This window comes from Puntigrus tetrazona, chromosome 24 (genome assembly GCF_018831695.1).
Source record: "Puntigrus tetrazona isolate hp1 chromosome 24, ASM1883169v1, whole genome shotgun sequence".
NCBI lineage: Eukaryota > Metazoa > Chordata > Actinopteri > Cypriniformes > Cyprinidae > Puntigrus > Puntigrus tetrazona.
The window spans coordinates 21,024,961-21,045,703 of NC_056722.1; the positions used below are offsets into that span (position 1 = coordinate 21,024,961).

General features: G+C 38.2%; 2 protein-coding genes across 4 annotated transcripts in view; both read left to right on the plus strand.

The window, feature by feature from the left end:
- arhgap29a (Rho GTPase activating protein 29a) overlaps positions 1–2,273 on the plus strand; it is a 37,279-nt gene extending 35,006 nt beyond the window's left edge. For all 3 annotated transcript variants that reach the window (XM_043226428.1, XM_043226430.1, XM_043226429.1), the window contains 2 exons: positions 87–198; positions 280–2,273. In XM_043226428.1, coding sequence (XP_043082363.1) covers positions 87–198; positions 280–1,226 — 1,059 coding nt within the window. In that variant the 3' untranslated portion in view covers positions 1,227–2,273. The remainder of the gene's footprint in view (positions 1–86; positions 199–279) is intronic.
- Positions 2,274–3,047: 774 nt separating this feature from the next.
- abca4a (ATP-binding cassette, sub-family A (ABC1), member 4a) overlaps positions 3,048–20,743 on the plus strand; it is a 28,052-nt gene continuing 10,356 nt past the window's right edge. Inside the window, exons 1-23 of the mRNA XM_043227143.1 lie at positions 3,048–3,183; positions 3,683–3,802; positions 4,002–4,095; positions 4,774–4,915; positions 4,997–5,136; positions 5,880–6,007; positions 8,284–8,481; positions 10,790–10,879; positions 12,532–12,772; positions 12,866–13,005; positions 14,033–14,149; positions 14,267–14,464; positions 15,218–15,423; positions 15,509–15,685; positions 15,824–16,046; positions 16,773–16,994; positions 17,105–17,309; positions 17,389–17,469; positions 17,542–17,748; positions 19,665–19,842; positions 19,927–20,058; positions 20,161–20,300; positions 20,453–20,590. Coding sequence (XP_043083078.1) covers positions 3,737–3,802; positions 4,002–4,095; positions 4,774–4,915; positions 4,997–5,136; positions 5,880–6,007; positions 8,284–8,481; positions 10,790–10,879; positions 12,532–12,772; positions 12,866–13,005; positions 14,033–14,149; positions 14,267–14,464; positions 15,218–15,423; positions 15,509–15,685; positions 15,824–16,046; positions 16,773–16,994; positions 17,105–17,309; positions 17,389–17,469; positions 17,542–17,748; positions 19,665–19,842; positions 19,927–20,058; positions 20,161–20,300; positions 20,453–20,590 — 3,463 coding nt within the window. The 5' untranslated portion in view covers positions 3,048–3,183; positions 3,683–3,736. The remainder of the gene's footprint in view (positions 3,184–3,682; positions 3,803–4,001; positions 4,096–4,773; positions 4,916–4,996; positions 5,137–5,879; positions 6,008–8,283; positions 8,482–10,789; positions 10,880–12,531; positions 12,773–12,865; positions 13,006–14,032; positions 14,150–14,266; positions 14,465–15,217; positions 15,424–15,508; positions 15,686–15,823; positions 16,047–16,772; positions 16,995–17,104; positions 17,310–17,388; positions 17,470–17,541; positions 17,749–19,664; positions 19,843–19,926; positions 20,059–20,160; positions 20,301–20,452; positions 20,591–20,743) is intronic.

A 20,743-nucleotide genomic window follows, 5' to 3' on the forward strand; every position in this document is an offset into this window, starting at 1 on the left:
ATGACAATTCCTTGAATCTTATATAAACTGTATGTACGAATGCAACAGTAATTCAGATTTTCCCTTTGTTTCACTGTCTCAAACAGCAACAGCCAAAAGCTAAGTCGTATAAAAGACACTCCTCTGTAATACCTTCTACACATCTGATGGATGAGGTGAAGGAGGGGAAGATAAGGTCTGACAAAGACTTCGCTGCAGGTCAGTATTGGATTACTTGGCTAAAAGCCGATACAGGGATTATCAAACAACCAAAGTAACTTTTCTCTTCTTTACATGCAGTTTGCGATACAGTGGACATCAACAAGCTCCTATCGGCGAGCGTTCCTGAAATGCGGAACTCGCCCGGTCTCAGTCGGCGTAACCATGTCACCAGAGTTCAACTACGACCTCCGAGGCCCAAGCTGACCTCTCGACCGATCAGCATGCCGGCCGAGCGACTCCTCAACCTAGCCAAGGTGGACGAATGCAACGTGAAGAACGCTGTAGAGCAGGACGACAACCACGGTCGAGATCCCGTCATCGAGGAGGTGTCTGAAGAGGAGAAGCCCAAGTCCAGAGCGGGAAACCATTACAGGAAGTCTTACATCGATACGCAGACGCTACGGCGGACGTGGGACAAGCAGTATAAGCATCATGACATCACTCCGAAGTCCGTTGTGACCGTTGCTGATACCAGGCCCAACGAGGCCAACGTTCATACTACTACTCTCACATCTTCATCTTTCTCAGAACACACCAGATCCCCCAACACCGTTCTTTCTAACAGACCCTACACCATAGCTGTGAGGCCTGGGCGGACTTTGCGCAGAGAAGGAAACGTTAGCGAATACTGCCCCGTTCCCACGGCCTTCAGGCCTCCCAGAACTCTGCAGCCTCCTCCTGGAACGTTCTACAAACCTCCAGGCAGCCGAACCAAATCATTAACAGAGGTTGAACTTAAGAGTATTAGAGCAACCGCGAACAGCACTGAGGAAGAAGAGGAGGATGACGACGACGATGAGGAGGAAGGGTTTGGGGTGGAAGTCTCGGTTGATGAGCCCGAGCCAGATTTGGATCCAGAACCGTCGCCAGAGCCGGAAGCCCACAATACGGACCCACTTCTGCTCCCCCAGTCTCCCAGCTCCAGTCCAGAGGAGCTTGGGCAAAACGAGACCAAACCTGTATACCAGAGACTAAGATCGCGTCGTATGCAGGATCTCGAACACAGGGAGGCTCATTTTGTTTGAGTACGATTCAGTGAAGGGGAACGTCATCCTGGGACGAGGGGATGAGTATCGGGGGACCCGTGAGTTTTAGCGACGACCCCAATTTGTATATGTGGAAATATGTTTCCATAACTGTGAAGAGATCCAAGGACGTGCTATATATCTATATATTAATATATTTCGGATCTGCTGTTTGTAATAATCAAACAATCCACTCGGACAAGAATTTACATAGTATGCACTTAATGTTTTTTACTATATCACATTACTTGTGCACCAATGCAAGGTAAAATAGGCCCATTTTTTGCATTATAACTCCAGAACTTCACTGTCACTGTGCAATTTCATTTACACTGTATATGGATTTTTTGTTTGTTTAAAAATTATATAAATATATATTCTGTGTATTTCTGTATTTTTATGTTTTACTCCAAAACCAAATTGACCAAGCTGTTACAGTTGAGTATCGTCACTTTATTATAATCATAAAATGCACTTATTAGACTTTGAAACCACATTTTTTTCGCTACTGAATTGTTGAACTACATGCAGTGTTAATTTTGTTATTCAAGAACAACAGACAGATGTACAAAGGTATTTTTGTTTTTATTCTTGTTTCTTTCTTTCTTCTTTTTTTTTATACGGAAATGTTTATATTATTGTTTTTAGTCTGTTAATAGAGTTCATTTTGGCCCACATTCTGTATTAAGTGTTCATATAATATTGTAACAGTTTGCCCAAAGGTTATTTTAGTTTTTTATTATTATTTTTAATGGTTCATATCAACAACAGAAATGTCAATATACCCAAAACAAGCAAGTCAAGCCAAAGCAAGTGCCTTCATCTGTCAGAGTCCGCTGAATGGTTGTCCGACACAAATTAGCTGGTCTAAACCACATTTTAGTCCAGTTTAAGACTCAATCAGTGTCTTTTGTAAATGGCACCCTTGTATCTGATGTGAGGATAGAAAGTGATCTTTAAAATCATTTTTAATATGTTTTGCCTTTGTAAAAACAGGTACATGTGAGAATACACACTTGTAACTTATTAAAACCACAGCTGATGTCATATTTGATTTCATGTTTTTCTTGAAATTATTCTGATCTGCTTCAGATTGTGCTACCATCATTATGAATTAATTTTTGAAGCCCTATTAATTATATATATAATTATGTTATTAATTAATATATAAAACATGTTTAAGTTGTATTGATTTGACATCATTTTAAGTAACACTATTTTTGAAGCCCTATTCCTAAATGACTACATCACATATTAGCATATTACATAATTGTGAATAACAAATATGTTTAAATAAAATGAGCGCCATTGAATATTGTTGTTTGTGCTCATTTATCATTATAGTAGTGCATCCTTATATTACACAGATATATATATATATATATATATATATATATATATATATATATATATATATATATATATATATATATATAAAATTGTAATTATGCAAATGTTTCGTAATATTAAATGTAAGCTACTTATACATTTAAAAAAAATGCTACTACTAAACAAGATCTTTTGAGAGTTTTTGCATAAATGAATGACCTAATATTGCTATGTGTGGAGACCATTGAAGCATATTGCCACAAAAAGGAAGTCTTTTTTTCTGTACAATGTCTTTTTATAATAGCCTTTCTTTCTTTCTTTCTTTCTTTCTTTTGTAGCCTTTCTTAAAGTAACAGCTTGCCCCTGTCCAACACATAGCATATTCACCACTAATAATACACTACGTTTCATTTATAAGACTTCATATTTGTCTCCAATTGGCTGCTAGTTAGGTCACAGGTCCAGTGAAGCATAGATTGGGCTCAGAGCACTGGGTCTTTCACTGGTGAAAGCAGCTTAAATCAATCAGATTAGAACCCTGCTTTGTGTCTGTAGCAATCCTACAGTCGGTCGAGTAAGACGGCCATGAGCTTCAGCAGATGTAAGCGTAAAAGAGCGTTCTTCTGAGGTGAGTTCTTCCTGTTTAATTATGTTTTACATGTGTCTTTTAGCCGTTTCCGAATGAATGGTGATTGGGTGTTACATAAAGCGGCGTTCAGGCCTGTTATGCAAGAGCGCTGTGTTTGTCTCAGATACGCTGAACCGTATTGACAGCCCACACAATTCATTACTTGTCTCGTTATGTCTCATGATTAGTCTTATGATCAGTCCAGATACAGCTTTAACTCCGTTTCTTAGTCTGTGCGTTTATTTTGCACCTTTCTGAGGGATAAAAACCAGAAACTGATTTGGTACTACCTCATCCTACATGGCTTTAGGTTTATATTTTTCTCTATTGCTGTTGAGCTGCTAAATGGGGTTTGTGAGGCACTATTTTCTGTGAAACTGCTTTGAAACAGTATGTTTGAAGTCTTGCATGAGGTCTTATGTGCACTATTCATTGCATATCAGATGCATGCGTGAATGTTTGAGATATGTATATGAGGTTTTGTGGTTGTTTCGTCTAGGTAGGGCACCTGTATGTGACCCCCCCCCCCTGTTGGGGGTGAAGAGCAGCGGTCATGGGAACCAACAGCCAGGTGCGACTGCTCCTCTGGAAAAACTGGACTGTCCGCAAGAGGCAGAAGGTGAAAAGTTCAGTTTGTTTCCTCAAGATATGCAAAACCGAGTAAAAGTAAATTCCAGTCATACAGTGAACATAGGTTAACAGCTTCATGTGACTATAGCTGAGTACAAATCAAGGGGTTTACAGTGTACCTATTAACAAAAAGGATCTGTTTTGCCATCTTAGAGCATTTCTAACAGATTTCCTGCATTTTCACCCAGACGCGGCTCTTTATGGAGATTATGTGGCCTGTGGTGCTATTCATTGGACTGGTCTGGCTGAGAAGAGCGAACCCCCTTTACCGCCAACATGAATGTATGGATGCTTAAAAAGATTTTAATAGTTATAATTAAATACATTTGTAATCATTTTATTTACTTAAAATCAACAGATATTAGTCAGTAAAAATTTTATTTATTTATAATTAATAATTTTCATAATAAATAAATAAAAACTGCATTATTTGTATTATTTATTTTAATGCTTTTTCATACCATATTTTATATTTAATTTAAAATAAGTAAAATATATATTTTATAATAAACATTTTATTATACTTAACATTTTTATATAATATCATATATGCATATATTATTATATACATCTTTAAATACATTTTGAGTAATTTTATTTTATATTAAAACTACAGTTACTTTCATATTTATTTATATATTATTTATATTATTATTACATTCTCTCTCTGTGTGTGTATATATATATATATATATATATATATATATATATAATATAATTTAATGTAGTTAAATACATTTGTAATAATTTATTTGTTTCAATTAGTATACTAAAAATAATATATATTTATATAATTTTTATTTTTATATAATATCTCATACTTCTCTTTAGTAATTTTTTATATATTTATATATTTTTTGTGTCCATATTCAAAGAGCAGCGGCTCCCAGTAATGTTAGCTGATTTTTGCGATGCATATGCTCCTTTGTTGGCAATAATAACCTGTTTTCTCGACCTCAGGTCACTTCCCAAACAAAGCCATGCCCTCCACTGGCATCCTTCCATGGATCCAAGGGATCTTCTGCAATGCCAACAACCCCTGTTTCCAGCACCCAACCCGTGGAGAGTCTCCAGGCCTGGTGTCCAACTACAACAACTCAATGTGAGTTGATTTGCATGTACAAACAGTGTAGATGAACTAATCCTTCATCCCTCTAACACACACTCGCCCCTCTCTGTTCAGACTGGCTCGGTTTTGGTCGGACGCGCATGAGCTCCTGTTCGATGATACCGAGTTTCAGCAGTTGGGACGATTATGGCGGGAACTCGTGGCCATGAGCAACTTAATGGACACCCTCCGGACCAATCCCGAAGTGATCGCGGGTCAGCAAACCCCACGTCACCTCAGTTTCCCAGCCGCTCCTTCACTGTTTACACCGCTCTTTGAGATTACATCACATGCTCAGTCTGCCTAGAAGAGGTCCTTTCATGGGGAATGCTAAGAAGCTTATGCTCCTTCCATACTATTATTTTTAGAGAAAGCACTTTCATTTGTTTACCTCTTGATGGGGCACACAAATCAGAAATGACGGCACTAATGTCCTCGCTAGAAAACAAACACCTGTGGCCAATCAGTAGAATCTGATTGATTGTCCTCTGCATAAGTAGGATTGTCCAGAGCATTATAGTAGAAAACGTTTGGTTCCTGGCAGAAGAAACTGTCTTAAGCTCAGTCCTACGTGCAGCGGATTGCGTTCAAAGTGCTAATAGCTTTGTGACCCTTGAGAAAAAGACCCATGACTTTGTTTTTGTGTCGTGTGAAAGAGTCTCTGGCTCCTCTAGGTTCCTGGCACTGATTCTCACCAGAATCTCACTCCTCTTTCGCTCCGCTCCTCTCCGTTCCTTTAAAAAATAAGCACAGAAAGAGCGATATCTTGGCCAAATTTCAGCAGGCCAGGGATGCCCGGCATACCAGAGCCGTTGTCTGTCTGTTCATCTCATCTGAATGATTGTCATGCCGCTGAAATCCTTCCAGCCGAGCATCCCTTAAGTGTAGCATTCTTTCATTTGATTGAAATTCTTCGCTCTGGCATCCTGTTCTCACATTTTGTCCATTTCATCCGCAGGTCGAGGCGTCAAAGTGGAGGATTTGTTGAAGGACGATGAAACTCTCACTTCATACCTGCTCAGAGATATTCCTCTGACAGAATCTGTGGTAGATCAGCTGGTCCGTTCACAGATCCGCCCTGAACAGGTGAACTATACTGGTTTATAATAATTAGAACCAGAAAAAGTTTTCCTAGTTTTTTAGATTTTATTGATCGGTATAAGTTAACATATCGGATATTAAATTCCATGTGCAAGTTCATTTCAACTTATTTTGTGATTATCATTGTCAGCATTTAACAGAGGTTGTCAGCCTTTTGACTTGAAGGCCCCAACTGTCCAACAAAATATTAAAAGGCCTAAGATATTACTTCTGTAGAAATATCTTATACCATCATAGGACAATGCTGCTAGTTTTAAACTTTTTTTTTTAATTAACCAGCTCTATTACATTAATAATAATAATATATTAAACCATTTATTTTGGGGTACAAAGATTCTGGTTCTGTATGTTCAATAAAAACAATAACAGTTCCTGAGGGGAAAATAAATATGAAAAAATTGTTACATTTTAAATAAATGTAAAAATAATTTTCAATCTAATGCTAAAAAGTGATCTTTTAAAAACAGTATTAATTTAAAAACCCTGTTAATTGATCTTTAGCCAAAATAATATATATTGATTTTATTTTATTTTTATATTTTATTTTTATTTTATATAATTGAATAATTAGCAATTTTATGAAATACATTTTCATTTGAATTAATTTCATAAAACTTTTAATTATATATCATTTTAATTAATTTACGTAAAGTAGTAGTAATTTGTTTAAACAAAAACAAAATTTAAATTCTGCTTTGTTTTGGTTATAAAATAAAAAAATCTTGTCTGTATCAGTGCGTCCTTGATTAGCACTATTTACAGTAAGTCTCTGAGATCTCAGTGAGGTTGCTGACCCGAAGCAGCCTTTTTTGTGATTGCCTAATTAAGTCGTGAATGATAAGCAGATTGACTTCTTCGCCGAGACAAAAATTCATCTGCTTTCTATGCATGTAAATAGACTTTGTTGGTGGACTTGAATGTCTCTGTTTGAGACTGAGAGAATCTTGGCCGGTTCTCAAGTGCCCGTTTGTTCAGCATCACACTGCATGTTTGGGTTTCTCAGCTCTCTGTACGGACCCTTTGTGATGTATATATTTGTCATCCCAGGCCCCTGCGAGTAATCAGACCCCCAACCTAAGGCAGAACGACTCTGGTCAAACCTGGCCCCCTTGTTACCCAGCCCGAGATTCTTGGTGGGTTTATTTTTCAGCGTGAACAAAGCATGGATGGAGGTTTGCACGAGACCGCGTCTCCTTTGATCTTGAGGGCAGCGTAGAGGAGGTGGTCCAGAGGAAGTTATGGTATGAACACAAGAACATCAGGGTCCGAGTTACTTTCATATGGAAATGTAAGGGAGAGGAATGCAAGGCATTTTGAAGGCTTTCTCAGAGGTGCTGCCAGTCAGCCAGCAGGGGCGTACAGAGGAAGATGGAATGTTCTGGTTGGATAAGTCCTTAGCTACTAATGAAACGAAAGAAAGCTGGATGCATGAAGCTGGAGGTTTTCCAGTTGGGTTTTTGCACACTGATTTAGAGTTATGGCTTGGATCCATGTTTGTGGATGCACATGTCATTTCTGAGGCATAGAGACTCATTTGAGCTTTGAAACATATCAAGGGAAATATATAAATATGAAACAATATCAAACATATACTGTATATGCACTACCATTCAGAGGCTTTGTAACAGGACATGTAATAATTGCAATTTGTGTCTGTATATTATACACATACAGATGGAATGTGAAAAACATATACCCAGCAGCAGATATTATTTACGCTGATGGCTAAAGAATGTCTTGGGATGTTAATAATTTCTTTTGTGTCCCTTCCTTGAGTTCAAATGCTATTCCACGGGGAACCTGATTCTTTTAATGATGTTTGATGAAGTCTGAGCGCTGGTTTGCATCATGTTATCTGCATTTGTGCGCTTGTTGCTTTGATTTTAAAGCTGTGCACATTTTCAAACCTGCTAGTGAAACTTACTAGCATTGCATACACTTTTCTAGGGCCACCATAAAATTAGCTTTGATGCTAATAGCATTGGTGTCCCTTTTTGTTAGCATTTTGGCTGCTAGCGTCATGTGATTAAATCAACACTCCTAAAGTATTCCAGCAACATATTGGTATTTTAGATTCGGTATTCATTTATTTATACCCACTCTAGACTGAAGCGGATATTTTATCACTCTTTACTGTATATTTTTTCTATTCCAGAAACATCTCACTGCTGCTAAATGTGTTTGAGTCAGACGAACACGACAGCATTAACTCCCCTCACCCCTTAATCTTCTCATTCTGTTTTTCGCTGTTTTTCTCTTAGTTTGCTTATGGAGTTCCTGATCTCCACCTGAAGGACATTGCCTGCAGTCAGACTCTTCTTGAGCGTTTCCTTATTTTCCCGAGCCGTTGGGGCCTGTATGCCGTGCGCAATGCCATGTGTGTTCTCACCCCGCAGCGTCTTCAGATCATTGAGGACAAATTCTACGCCAATCTTGACTTCTTCAAACTTTTCCGCTTGGTTAGTCCACTCGTACACCACTAATAATATCTGTAGATGTTGGAAATGGGTTTGGGTGTAGAGGAAGCGCTGACATGGATAGCTATGCTAACTATGAGGGAAGTCATAAGAGATCTTGTTTTGGGTGGAGGCAAGAATTATGGCTCAGCACTGAAAAGGCTGACTATTGACTGACTCATGTCGTTTTAAACTTGACTTTATTTCTTCTGTGGGCCGCAAAAAATATACAGGATTTTGAATGTTGTAACTAAACAGTTAGGGTTCCATTTGACTTCAACTGAATGGAAAAAAACACTATATGAACCAGAACTGGGAGGAATAATTCAAATTCTTTAAAATGAATTAAATTGTGTGTTCAACAGAAAAAAAAAGGTCTTACTGGTTTGGAGCTATAGCAGAATTTTTTTTTGATCAACTGAGCTGCAGACAGAATGCGTTTTTGTGTTAAAGTCAGTGGTCTTGCTAGGTTTAGAGCCATTTTTCAAAGATGAACTTTAAATTTGAGCGGCATGTTTTACGCACATGAGATGTTAGATGTTCATCTAGTGGTGCTTGTTTACATACGTTTACACAAGACTGTGGAAAAGCTGTACATTGCAATGCAAAAACAGGTTCCCTAAACCTGCATTCATTTCCATGCAGGTCTTGCCTGGTTTATGATGGTCTAGCAGGTTGATCACCAGCAACAATGTTGGCCATGCTGACTGACCAACGACATGTTGGCATTGATGACAGGGCTGCTTTATGCTTAATTTATAATAAAACAATTAGTTTTACTTAGGAGATCTTTGGATATTTTGGGCTTATATAAACATTTTGGGCTTATTCTGTAGTAAAGTAAAACCGAGAACAGAAAGACTGGTGATTAGATTATTATTCCAAATTCAGTCATCTGTAAATGAAACAGCAAACAGGAAGATTGATAGCAGCAGTAAGTGCTCTTTTTGTACTTCCTGTTTGATGAAAGCTCTTGAATTTTTGTAGAGTTAGTAATAAAATCCCACACACCCTTCCTGGTTGTTCGGGGTAGTTTATAGCTTGAGAATGAGCGTGGGGAGAGGACAGAGGGGCGTTAGCCTGAGTCACCCCATTGGTGTTAGTGGAGCGAACTTACTTGGCCTACTTCAGTAATGAGATTACAATCAGCACACTTGTGCTGAACTAAACCCTGTGAGAGCTTTATAGAATAATACAGAGAGTATGTATCCTTCCAGCTCAGAACAGATATGCACATCCATGAATCAGTATGGATTAATTTGATTGGCTATTTTATCTAAAGCGACTGTGTTTTCAGCAGCATAGTGATTCAGTGTTTTCCATATGCGAACACTGATGGCTAGAACAGGTCGGTTCTTTAGTATTATAGAAAAAAAAGTCTGATAGGAAGGATGTCTCATATTTGGGTTGCTTCTGTGGTACTCACACGCCATTTCCTGAACCTGGTCCATCCTGATCCATTGTAAAGTAGCTGGACAGCCCCTGGAAGAAATATTATTTCTGGAAGTGTTACATCTCGGAAGACAGGATGTGAGCAGCACGCATTTCCCAAACCCTTTAAAATGCTAATACGATTTAATATGTGACATTTATTTTATGCATATATTTTATACATCAGTGTAACCCAAATGTTTTATTAACATCATTATTTGATTATTGTATTTATTGTTCAGTTACTATTTATTTATTAGACAATATTTGAAGTAATTTTGTTACTTAACTTTGTAAAATCGAACGCATTAAATAATAGTATAAAAATATTCCATCAACTATTATATACATTTTATGGAATAGTTTATTGAAATTTACACAATTAAAAAAAATTGCAAAGACTGTTACAGCTTACTTTATGTAAATAAATATAACAGCCTTATGTATTATATTTTAAGGGGTGAGAACTAGAAGGGCATAAGTGATATATATATATATATATATATATATATATATATATATATATATATATATATATATAAGTATGGTAATTTTTTGGAGAGTTTTGGCCCTACTGTAAAGTTGGTGAAATAAAACACTTTTCTGGTTCTCACCCCTCGACTGGATAATTGCATTATATTTTGTTCAATGTTAAATTTTCCTTTATAATAATCAAACAAAAAAGAGGGACATTTCTTAAATGATATTAAAAAGCATTTTTCCCCCAAAAAATTTACTTGTTGTTGACTAAAAAAACATAGGAAACAATGATAATTTGTTTTGCTGGTAATGTCATTAGGATTTTTATTGTATTGAAGTGTACGCCATCAACCTTGACTAATATAGATGGTCTCATTTCCTTCTTTCCTCTCTTTCCCAGCTTCCTCTGGTTCTTGATAACTACTCCAATGGACTCGACCTGCACTTCTGGGCCCGACTTCTGCCTGCGGTGTCTGAGAAGTTAAAAGCGGTACGTACGAGGCCCTCTTAAAATTTAGCTGTATTTTTAGCGATCAGGAAATCACGGTTTCCTCCGCCTGGCTTTTTACGCAAGCATACGGATATGGAGATATCATTCCTGTGTCTGTGGAAACCTAATTCCGGCTGCTCCTCAGTCAGATTGTCACTGTAAATAAACCTAAGGTTCACGTGCGGTTAGTTCACCGGCGAGGGCATTTCGTACCCTGCTGAAACTCCTCAGTATACAGACAGTATACAGACAGTATATAGACGTCGATGTGTGATGGTTAAATGGTGTCAGTGTGCCTGCAGCTCTACAGTGAGGGACTTCCTGTCGGTGTGGCTGGTCTTTTGTCTGAGTGGGACCACGACGCCAGTTACTCATTTTCCGAATTCCATCATGTTCTCCATGCCGTAGGACAGATGCGTTGAGACCAACGTGATGAAAAACTCTAGGAACTTACAATCTCCTGTTTCCAAAAATAATTCACATTTTTAACTCGCTGGCTTTTGTTTGAAGGAGTTTGTATGCATCAACAGATCTTATGTTCCCTTTTTCTCTTCACCTGCTGTAATATCATGGACCCCAGAGGCTCATATTTTTCATCCTTTATTTGAAGGCTTCGTTTTTAAGTTTAGAGGGTAACGGATTTTTCCCACCCAGAGGGATTTTAGTTTTGTTTTCTTTTTGACTGCTTGACAGATTTGAAATTTATACTTCTAACCAGGGACATTTTTAGCCTTTCATCAGAATTGGAGAAATGAAGTGTGCCCAAATTTTTATACTTTGTTTGTAATGTGATAAAGAGCTCTTAAATATGCAATAAAGAGCTCTTTTGTCGTTGACAAATATAAGAAGATAGATTGTATAGGTCAATATCCTCCTGCTCCAGTACTCTTTTTGTTTTCGCCTTATCTGTTATAAAATATCCTGTTATTATTTCAGTGAACTGCTGCAAATGATTCAGTGTGTGAGTGAACTAATGAAACGGAATTGTGAAATTTCCTGTTTGTCCAATTAGATCAAGAGAGCGGTTCATTTGTGAATCTGACTTCATTAGTTTTCTCTAAACAGCTGATGGAAATGATCTGATTGCTGAAACTGATTGCTGCGATTTTGATAACAACAACCATTTTATAAAGGTTTTACCACAACAGCTTAGTTATTTGCTATTGTTCTATAAATTGGAAGTAACTGCATAATTTCTTAAAGTTAAACATACACAGGGATATTTAATTGACAGAATGTTCGTTTTAACATGTATACAGAAAACATTTTAACGGTAAAAATGCCTTTTGTAAATGGTATTCATAATCCCAAGGTCATTTTTGGCAAATGTATATGCATAAATAAATTCGTAATTTTTTCAGACTAGTGAAAAAGAAAGGATACTGTTTTTATAGCACTTTATCTACTTGTGTCAATAGATCCTAAAGGCCGTTTTCTCAAAATATTTTTTTTTTTTACCATATTGACATGCAGTGTCTCACCTTAAATTATCATCATTTGAAAGTGTATCTACTTTTGTGCTAAACATTTTTGTGAAATTAGATTTAAAACGGATATAAAACATTGTTTAATGACTTTTAAAGCATCTCTATATTTTTTGGGGCCACATTATAAAAACCTAAAGACATTGATGCTTTTCTTTTCCTCAACAGCTGTTTAAAAGACCTAGCTCTCAAGACATGTTGCAAGTTGTTTCTCCACTGCTTCAGTCCCACGATTCCCCATCTTTCAGCCAACTCATGGCCGCCACCTCCAGCTTGTTCTGCGGCTACACGGAAGGGGCCTTTTCCAGGGTCACCTCCTTCAATTGGTACGAGGATAACAACTACAAAGCCTTTTTGGGCATCAACAGCACTCGTGGAGAGGGGAAGTACCACTACGATCACACGGCCAGTGAGTACCGTACTGTACCCTCACACTGATGAAGGGGAAAAAAGCAGAGAAGAGAATGTTCTCGTGTTTCTCATAACTTTGTATCTCTTTCAGCTCCGTTCTGTAATGACCTCATGAAGGATTTGGAGTCCAATCCGGTCACAAGGATTGTGTGGAGTTCAGTCAAGCCTTTCCTGATGGGCAAAATCCTGTATGCTCCAGATTCCCCTGCTGTCAGACAGATCATTAAAAATGTAAGAGAAAAAGTCTTCTTTGACTAACGCACACCTGGCACAACAGCAGATGAGTGTATTAATGCAACGGCTAATCTCGCTCCGGGCCTGTCAGATAAATCAGCACATTGCTGCAGACATGTCAGCGGGTTAGCCACAGGGGAAATGACGCAGGTCTAACGGGTTCCCATAGAGGCTACGTGTGTTTTAGGAACGCTTCAGAACATACGACCCAGCTGACTGGCTTTTGCTCCCTTAAATTCTTACGTAAGCAGGACCGCAGGTTTTTCAGGCTGGGTGCTTTATAAATAAGTTTCCTCTCTTGACTCTAATAGTGAACTCTTAGCATTTCTTAGGTGCTGGCAGCTGATTAACTGCACCTTAAATGCTATATAAATCACTTTGGCTAAGCAGTCGCTTTTATGTAAATGAAAGTCTAATAATGTACATGCATTACGTACACATTTATGGTTTCGACATTTTCATATGCTCTCAAAGGCTGCACTTATTTAATCAAAAATATTGTTATTTTGAGAGATATTATTATACTTTAACTTTGACCAAGGCCACAATGTATACGGGTTTGAAGCTACAACTTTTCATGCACTAGCTCAGCTCAGCATCTGCAGCTTTTTATCAGTCTTTTTCCTTTGTGCATCTTACACTTAGAAAAGTGGAAGCAAAATAAAAAAAAGAAAAAGCAATAGAAAGTGAGAAAGAGGATAAGGAGGGAGTTAAGGCCTTTGCCCCTGGGAGGGAGCTCCGGTGTGGACATGCTTGCCCTGGGCAATGGGCCATGGCTGTGGTCCCATCAGATCAGCTTTAGAGGGCTTCAGTTTCTCTGTTTATGCAGAAGGGCTTTCAGTGGGACTGTGTAAACTTCTCCTGGTGGGAATTCAGTCATTCTGTTGTCAAACCACCTGAGCATTGTTCTGTCTTTATCGTCACAGTGCCATTGAATGCTTAAACAGATTATCATTTTTTCTCACCTACTTTTATTTGAATGCATTTGAACTTTGTACGTTTGTGTATTTGTGTGTTTATCCAGGCAAACACCACCTTTGAGGAGTTAGAAAGACTTAGGAACATGGGTCGGGCCTGGGAGGAGGTGGGCCCACAGGTGTGGAACTTCTTTCAGGAGGGCATACAGATGAACATGCTTCGGGTAAACACTGTCTCTTAAACTTTCTTTGAAAAGACGGGACCAAGGCATGAGAATTTTTAGCTCAATAGTTTGTGCAAGGTTTCATTCATTTCTATAATATTGTGCTTTATATTTCAGGACTCTATCAGAAATCCCACAGTGATGGACTACATCAACAAAGGCCTCAAAGGCACTCCATTCACTGGCCATCATATCCTCAACTTCCTGTACAATGGCCCTGAGGAGGATCGAGACCCGAACATGCCTGACTTTGACTGGCGGAACATTTTTAACCTGACTGACCAAGTTATTCGCCTTATAAACCGATATGGAGAGGTACCACTAATGCTTAAAAAATCTGCCTGAATGAGTTTGCAGTATAGAGTATTGCGTTTTTTGTACAATCAAATCAGACTTTCTAAATTCACTAGTCATTTAGTCTTTTAAAAGAGCCACAGATCTGCTCAAAAGTAGTGGTCACTCTCAGCCAGCTCAGCCTCTCTGATGTCAAGCCGAAGAAAGAAAAGCGTTTGATTTCTCACTGAGAGTTTGCCAGTGTGGGAGAACTCTTTAATGGTAGAGTTCAATGGTGAATGCCTTCAATACAAATCAGGGTGAGCTTAAGACAGCCTGTGCCAGCGAGAGCAGGACCTCTGCTATCGAAACCATGTGTCTTTGGTCTTTGTCTCCGTCTCAGCTAGCAGCTCTTGAGGAGTGACAGACAAACCCAACGAATGAGTCCAATTCGATACAGCTGTCAATCTCTTCGGCCTACACAAAGAGAAAGCACAGGCTGGTTTATGGCAGTGCATACCGGCCACATGGAGAACAAAGTCTCCAAGTTCTCAAATAGACTCCCCCCATCTTATGCCAAGATCAAAACAAATTAACAGCAAACAATTCAATTAAGTCTTTTTGTAAAGTAGTATGCTGATTTCTGATGCAGATCTAAAACAGCCTGATCTGATTCAGTTTGACGGTCCAGCACTGAACTGAAAAAAATTGAAATTTTACATTAGCTTCATCCGTGAATAGATGAGTTGATATGTTGATATTGTTTGTAATCAGTTACAATCACTTACATTACAGTGTCTAGTCCTGGACAAGTTTTCCGCAATTTCTGATGAGGACCAGTTGACCCATCGAGCGCTGGACCTTCTTGGGGAAAGCAAATTTTGGGCAGGCCTGGTATTTGTTGACATGTACTCTTGGACCACCAAGGTGCCCCCTCATGTTAAGTTCAAGATCCGTATGGACATAGATGTCGTGGAGCGAACTAACAAGATCAAAGACAGGTATGTCTGTAGCCAGCGCTGAGCCATTCCTCAGATCTGGATTTTCCTTGCATTGATTTCACTGTTAATCCTCTCCTATGATCAGATACTGGGATCCAGGTCCTAGGGCTGATCCCATGGATGATCTGCGGTATATATGGGGAGGATTTGCCTACCTGCAGGATATGATAGAACATGGAATAATAAAGACCCACACTGGGAAGGAACGGCCTTTAGGAGTCTACCTGCAGCAGATGCCCTATCCCTGCTATGTGGATGATCTGTGAGTATCACACTCAGTATTGGTATTTGACAGGCTCTGAATATTGTTGCATGAATTTTTTAGGCACATAAATTAGTTTTTTTCAATGTTCAGTCATTTTCTCTAATCAGTGATTTCTCCTTTTTATTGACAACACAGATTCATGCTCACTCTGAACCGCTGCTTTCCAATCTTCATGGTGCTGGCTTGGGTCTATTCTGTCTCTATGACGGTGAAAAGCATTGTGCTGGAGAAGGAGATGAGGTTGAAAGAGACTCTGAAGGCCATGGGCGTTACTAACCGTGTGCTCTGGTGTACATGGTTCATCGACACCTTCTTCATGATGGCCTCCAGCACAGCCCTGCTTACTCTTATTATTATGGTAAGAGGTGGTGTCCAAAACCCCCTTAAACCATCAGGCAACACCAACTAATACCAGTTTTTTGTTCCTCTCCTTTAGTGGTTAATATTGGTTAAATAACAAAAGGTTGTTTGTTCCAGTTCTGAAAAGTGATTTATGAACTTTCACCTCTATGTCTTATAAGAAAAATGGGTGTTCTTCTTGGAAAATATTATTTTAAGTTGCTTTTAACTACAGTGTGAGCGAAATTGGCAAGTTTTCTATTTTCAGATTACTATACTGACCTCTTGTGGCGACCATCGTGAACGACATGTGACAATGTACTTCAAGGATTATATATAACCACAGTCTTTTGGTTTTATTCGCGGAAAATCATGGATAATTTTCATAAGGGTTTCTCTGAAAGTTTAAAGTTTGATAATTACATTTCAGCTGGATTCTGAAAAAAACTGCCAGCAACATTTTCTGTTGTTGCTATAACGTAGCTAACTTGCTCGTGCAGGTTTCTTTCATTGCTAGCTTGTTTTAACGCAATGCTAAGATGTTTTATTACAATGCTAGTATGTTTTTAGCATGTTTTATTAGGTTTCTTAAAATTCAAACTAAACATGGCAAGTTAATATTTGAAATTTGGTTTCAAAACCAGCAGAAGAGTTATCTTAAACAGTAGATCGGTATCTGGCTTTGTCAATAAGCCAACATAGTTAAATTTTAAAATACTTAAACAATATCTTTGTTTTCTCACAGGGAGGAAAAGTGCTGAACTACAGCAATCCCATCATCCTCTTCCTATTCCTGCTCACTTTCACCACAGCCACCATCATGCAGTGCTTCCTCATGAGTGTGTTTTTCAACAAGGCTAACCTGGCAGCAGCCTGCAGTGGAATCATTTACTTCACCCTGTATCTGCCGCACATAGTCTGCTTCGCCTGGCAGGATCGAATCACCAAAGATATGAAAATCATGGCGGTATGTCACATGATTGCGCTTCCCTGTGCGATCTGAAAAAAATTATATACAAAACTTATCAAAAAGGTTATAAAGTTGATCATGCAATGTGCTTTTATTTTGTGCATCAGAGTTTGATGTCCCAGGTGGCCTTTGGCTTTGGGACGGAGTACTTGTCCCGTTACGAGGAGCAGGGTCTTGGTCTGCAGTGGGATAACATTCAAACAAGCCTTTTGGAGGGCGACGAGTTCTCCTTTCTCATCTCAATTATTATGATGGTATTGGATACTGTCCTTTATGGCATTCTCGCATGGTACCTCGATAATGTCTTCCCAGGTAAACTATTTTATATTCAGGTGTATTTTATCATACAAATACAGTGGATCGTAATGTCATAGCTTGTTATTATCAACAGGCCAGTATGGTATTGGTCGGCCTTTTTACTTTCCAATCCAGCCTTCTTATTGGTTAAACCGACCTGAGCCTCTAAAACAAGGTGAGTGACTTTTTGGCCTATTTTAAGTGACAGCATCAGCTTTTTTTGATCGACTAATCTTTCTTTACACAGTTCCTGGAAAGCCAGCAGTACAGAAACCTGCTTTTGATAATCTGGTGAACCACTCCGATGACCAGGCCAAGAACCACACAGCACCTGAAAAACCTCCAGAGTCGCCAGGGTCCTGCAAACATGGAGACATACGGGAGAAACTAGAGAAAGAACAAAAGAGGGTTGATGAAGAGGAGACAAACAAGAGCATGAGCACAGACTCATCAGGTGTGTTGCAAATGCTGCCTCTCTGCCTGAATGGTGACGTCTAGGTTAGCTAGTCCTTGAACACCTGTTCTGCTTTCAGAGGATTTTAGCATGGTAATATGACAATGTTAATGTATTTGGTCTTGGCAAAATAGATCTGCTACGCTGCTGCTCTTGCAAAGCAAGTACAGTAAATTGACTACTGCCGATACATACACATATATAAGACATACTGCTGCTGCACAAATAGTATATAAAATAAACCATAGCAGATATATACAGGTGGAGCTGGGGAGGGGGAGGGTTTCAGAGAAACTCTGAAAGTGTGTTGCGAGCTGTGCATGCAACGTAAACTAATCAGCTTGTACTAAGTAGTTTAATGCTATAAATATTATCAATTTGCGTTAACAAACTTTCATGAAAAAACTTTTTTATACAACCATTTTATACAAGCAAACCAGCTGGTTTTTGCAGTTTGTTTAAGCATGGAACTGCTAAATCAACCACCTTTATTTACAATATATAGTGCTGAATAAAATGCTAATTGTTTCAAAGCAGCTTCACAGCAATAAACAAGAAATTAACAGAATCGTAAGGCAAATGTAAATTCTGTTAAGTTACGTAACAAATTTAATTCAGATATTAAGCAGCTCTGCAGAAGATAACAGCATCATTATTCAGCTTAGTTTTATTCATGTTTTGCTTTCATCTGATAGAGTCATTGTCAAGCAACGGCGACAGTGGCAAGGAACCAAATCTCTGTCAGGTGACAGAAATGGAGAGAAAAAAACACCTTTGGAGAAATCTGGCTCAGAATTGAATTGTAAATTTAGATATATTGTGGGGGATGTAGATGAATATTTATTTTAAAATGGCAGTTATCCACTGGGCTTTATTATCTATCACGGGAAGCCTTTCATTCTGCAGCATTTTGTAAAGGAACCTATTACAACAAATAGGAAGGTGGTGCTTCTCTTCTTACTCCTGGAAAAGATCCCATCAGATGTATTCAAAGAGCTAACCGGGCTTATCTGCTTGACTAGAGCGCAGGCATCCAGCAGGTTTCTTGGCTTTGAACTGATGGGTCCCCATGGGAGTAATTACTGCAGTCTTAGTTTCACCGGTGTTATCCATCAGCACTTGCCAGCGCTTAAGTTCAAGCGCACTGTATAAGGTGGCGCCAAGCATGTGTACTGTGCTCAGGCATACATGTACACTAGTATAATCACACATGATGCACAAACACACCTCTGTCTCTGCCCTTTGTGGGAAGCTGGTGGCCTTGTGTCTGTGTGCATGGCTGACAGGTTGGAATGCTGGTTTCTGTTTTCCTTAATGCCAGTTAATGGATATTAGAGATGTTTATTCCATCACTGTGACAATGACATTCTTTTTGACTCACTATTCAAGGCGCAAACACACCTTTTCCTATTAAAAATTTACCATGGTAGCCATGGTTTCAAACATATATTTTGTATAATATATTTCATTGTATTTTGGTTCTCTCTCTGTTTTTATTTTATTAATCTAATATATTATTTTATTTCTAGTATATTTTATACATTTAATATATTCATTTTAATTTACAGTTATTTCCCTCTTATTAAAAAAATTGATTTAATATATAGACATAAATGTTTTCATTTTATATATTTAATATATTATTCTTTACTTATGTACTTGATCTCTCTCTCTCTCTCTCTCTCTCTCTATATATATATATATATATATATATATATATATTTTTTTTTTTTTAAATATGTTTAATATATTATTTTTTTTATACAGTATACATACAGTATATATTATATAAACATATACAAATTTGTTTTTAAATACATATATTTAATATCTACACCATAATATTATTGGATGTCATAGGGATCTCAGATGTTTGTCAGCATTCTGCATCGTAACTTTCCTATTTCTATCTTCAGGGAGGCTCTTTTTCGAGCCTGAGCCATCAGGTCTGGTGGTTGGAGTTTGTGTGGAGAACCTATATAAGATATTCACCGGCAGCTCTAGACCCGCTGTGGATGGTTTAAGTATCACCTTCTACGAGGGTCAGATCACTGCTTTCCTTGGCCACAACGGTGCAGGAAAAACCACTACCATGTATGTATCCAAAACCCAGTGAAATGGATTTTTTTTTATTTTATAGGAATGTTATTCGTAGACGTTTTCTCTTCTCCCCCACAGGTCTATCCTCACTGGCATGTTCCCTCCCACCTCTGGCACGGCATATATTTATGGGAAAGACATCCGAACTGATATGGATGCCATTCGTAAATCTCTGGGAATGTGCCCACAACATAACATCATCTTTCACCAGTTCGTAAACCCCTCATGTTGTTCACTTTGAAGGATGTTGATTCACCTGCTAAAATAATATCTTGTCAGAGAGCTGATTTGTTTTGTCTCTTTTTTCTGCAGTATGACGGTAGCAGAGCACATCTTGTTTTACTCTCTGCTGAAGGGTCGGCCATTACCTGAGGCCCAGCTAGAGGTGGAAAATATGCTGGAAGATCTTGGTCTCCCTCACAAGAGAAACGAGGAGGCACAAAACCTGTCAGGTTAGACCATAAATACCATTTTTAACAATCCTTTTTTTTACAGGACTGAACTCAATTCAGTTTACTCTGCCAAATTTTTTAGTAAAAAGACTGAATTGAAAAATTACAGAGATTAGTGAGAAGTGACAAGAGGATAATGTCTTCCTGTGTAGGTGGTATGCAGAGGAAGCTTTCCGTTGCCATGGCTTTTGTTGGTGGTGCTAAAGTGGTGTTTCTGGATGAACCGACTTCAGGAGTGGATCCATATTCCAGACGCTCTATCTGGGACCTTCTGCTGAAATATCGCTCTGGTACACATACCTGGGAAATGTCTATCAAAGAAGTTTGCATATATATATATATATATATATGCATTTATATGTATGTCCATTATATTTTATTATTTTATGTAATATTTAGTATATATATATTTAGATATTTTTATTTAATGTATTTTAAATCTA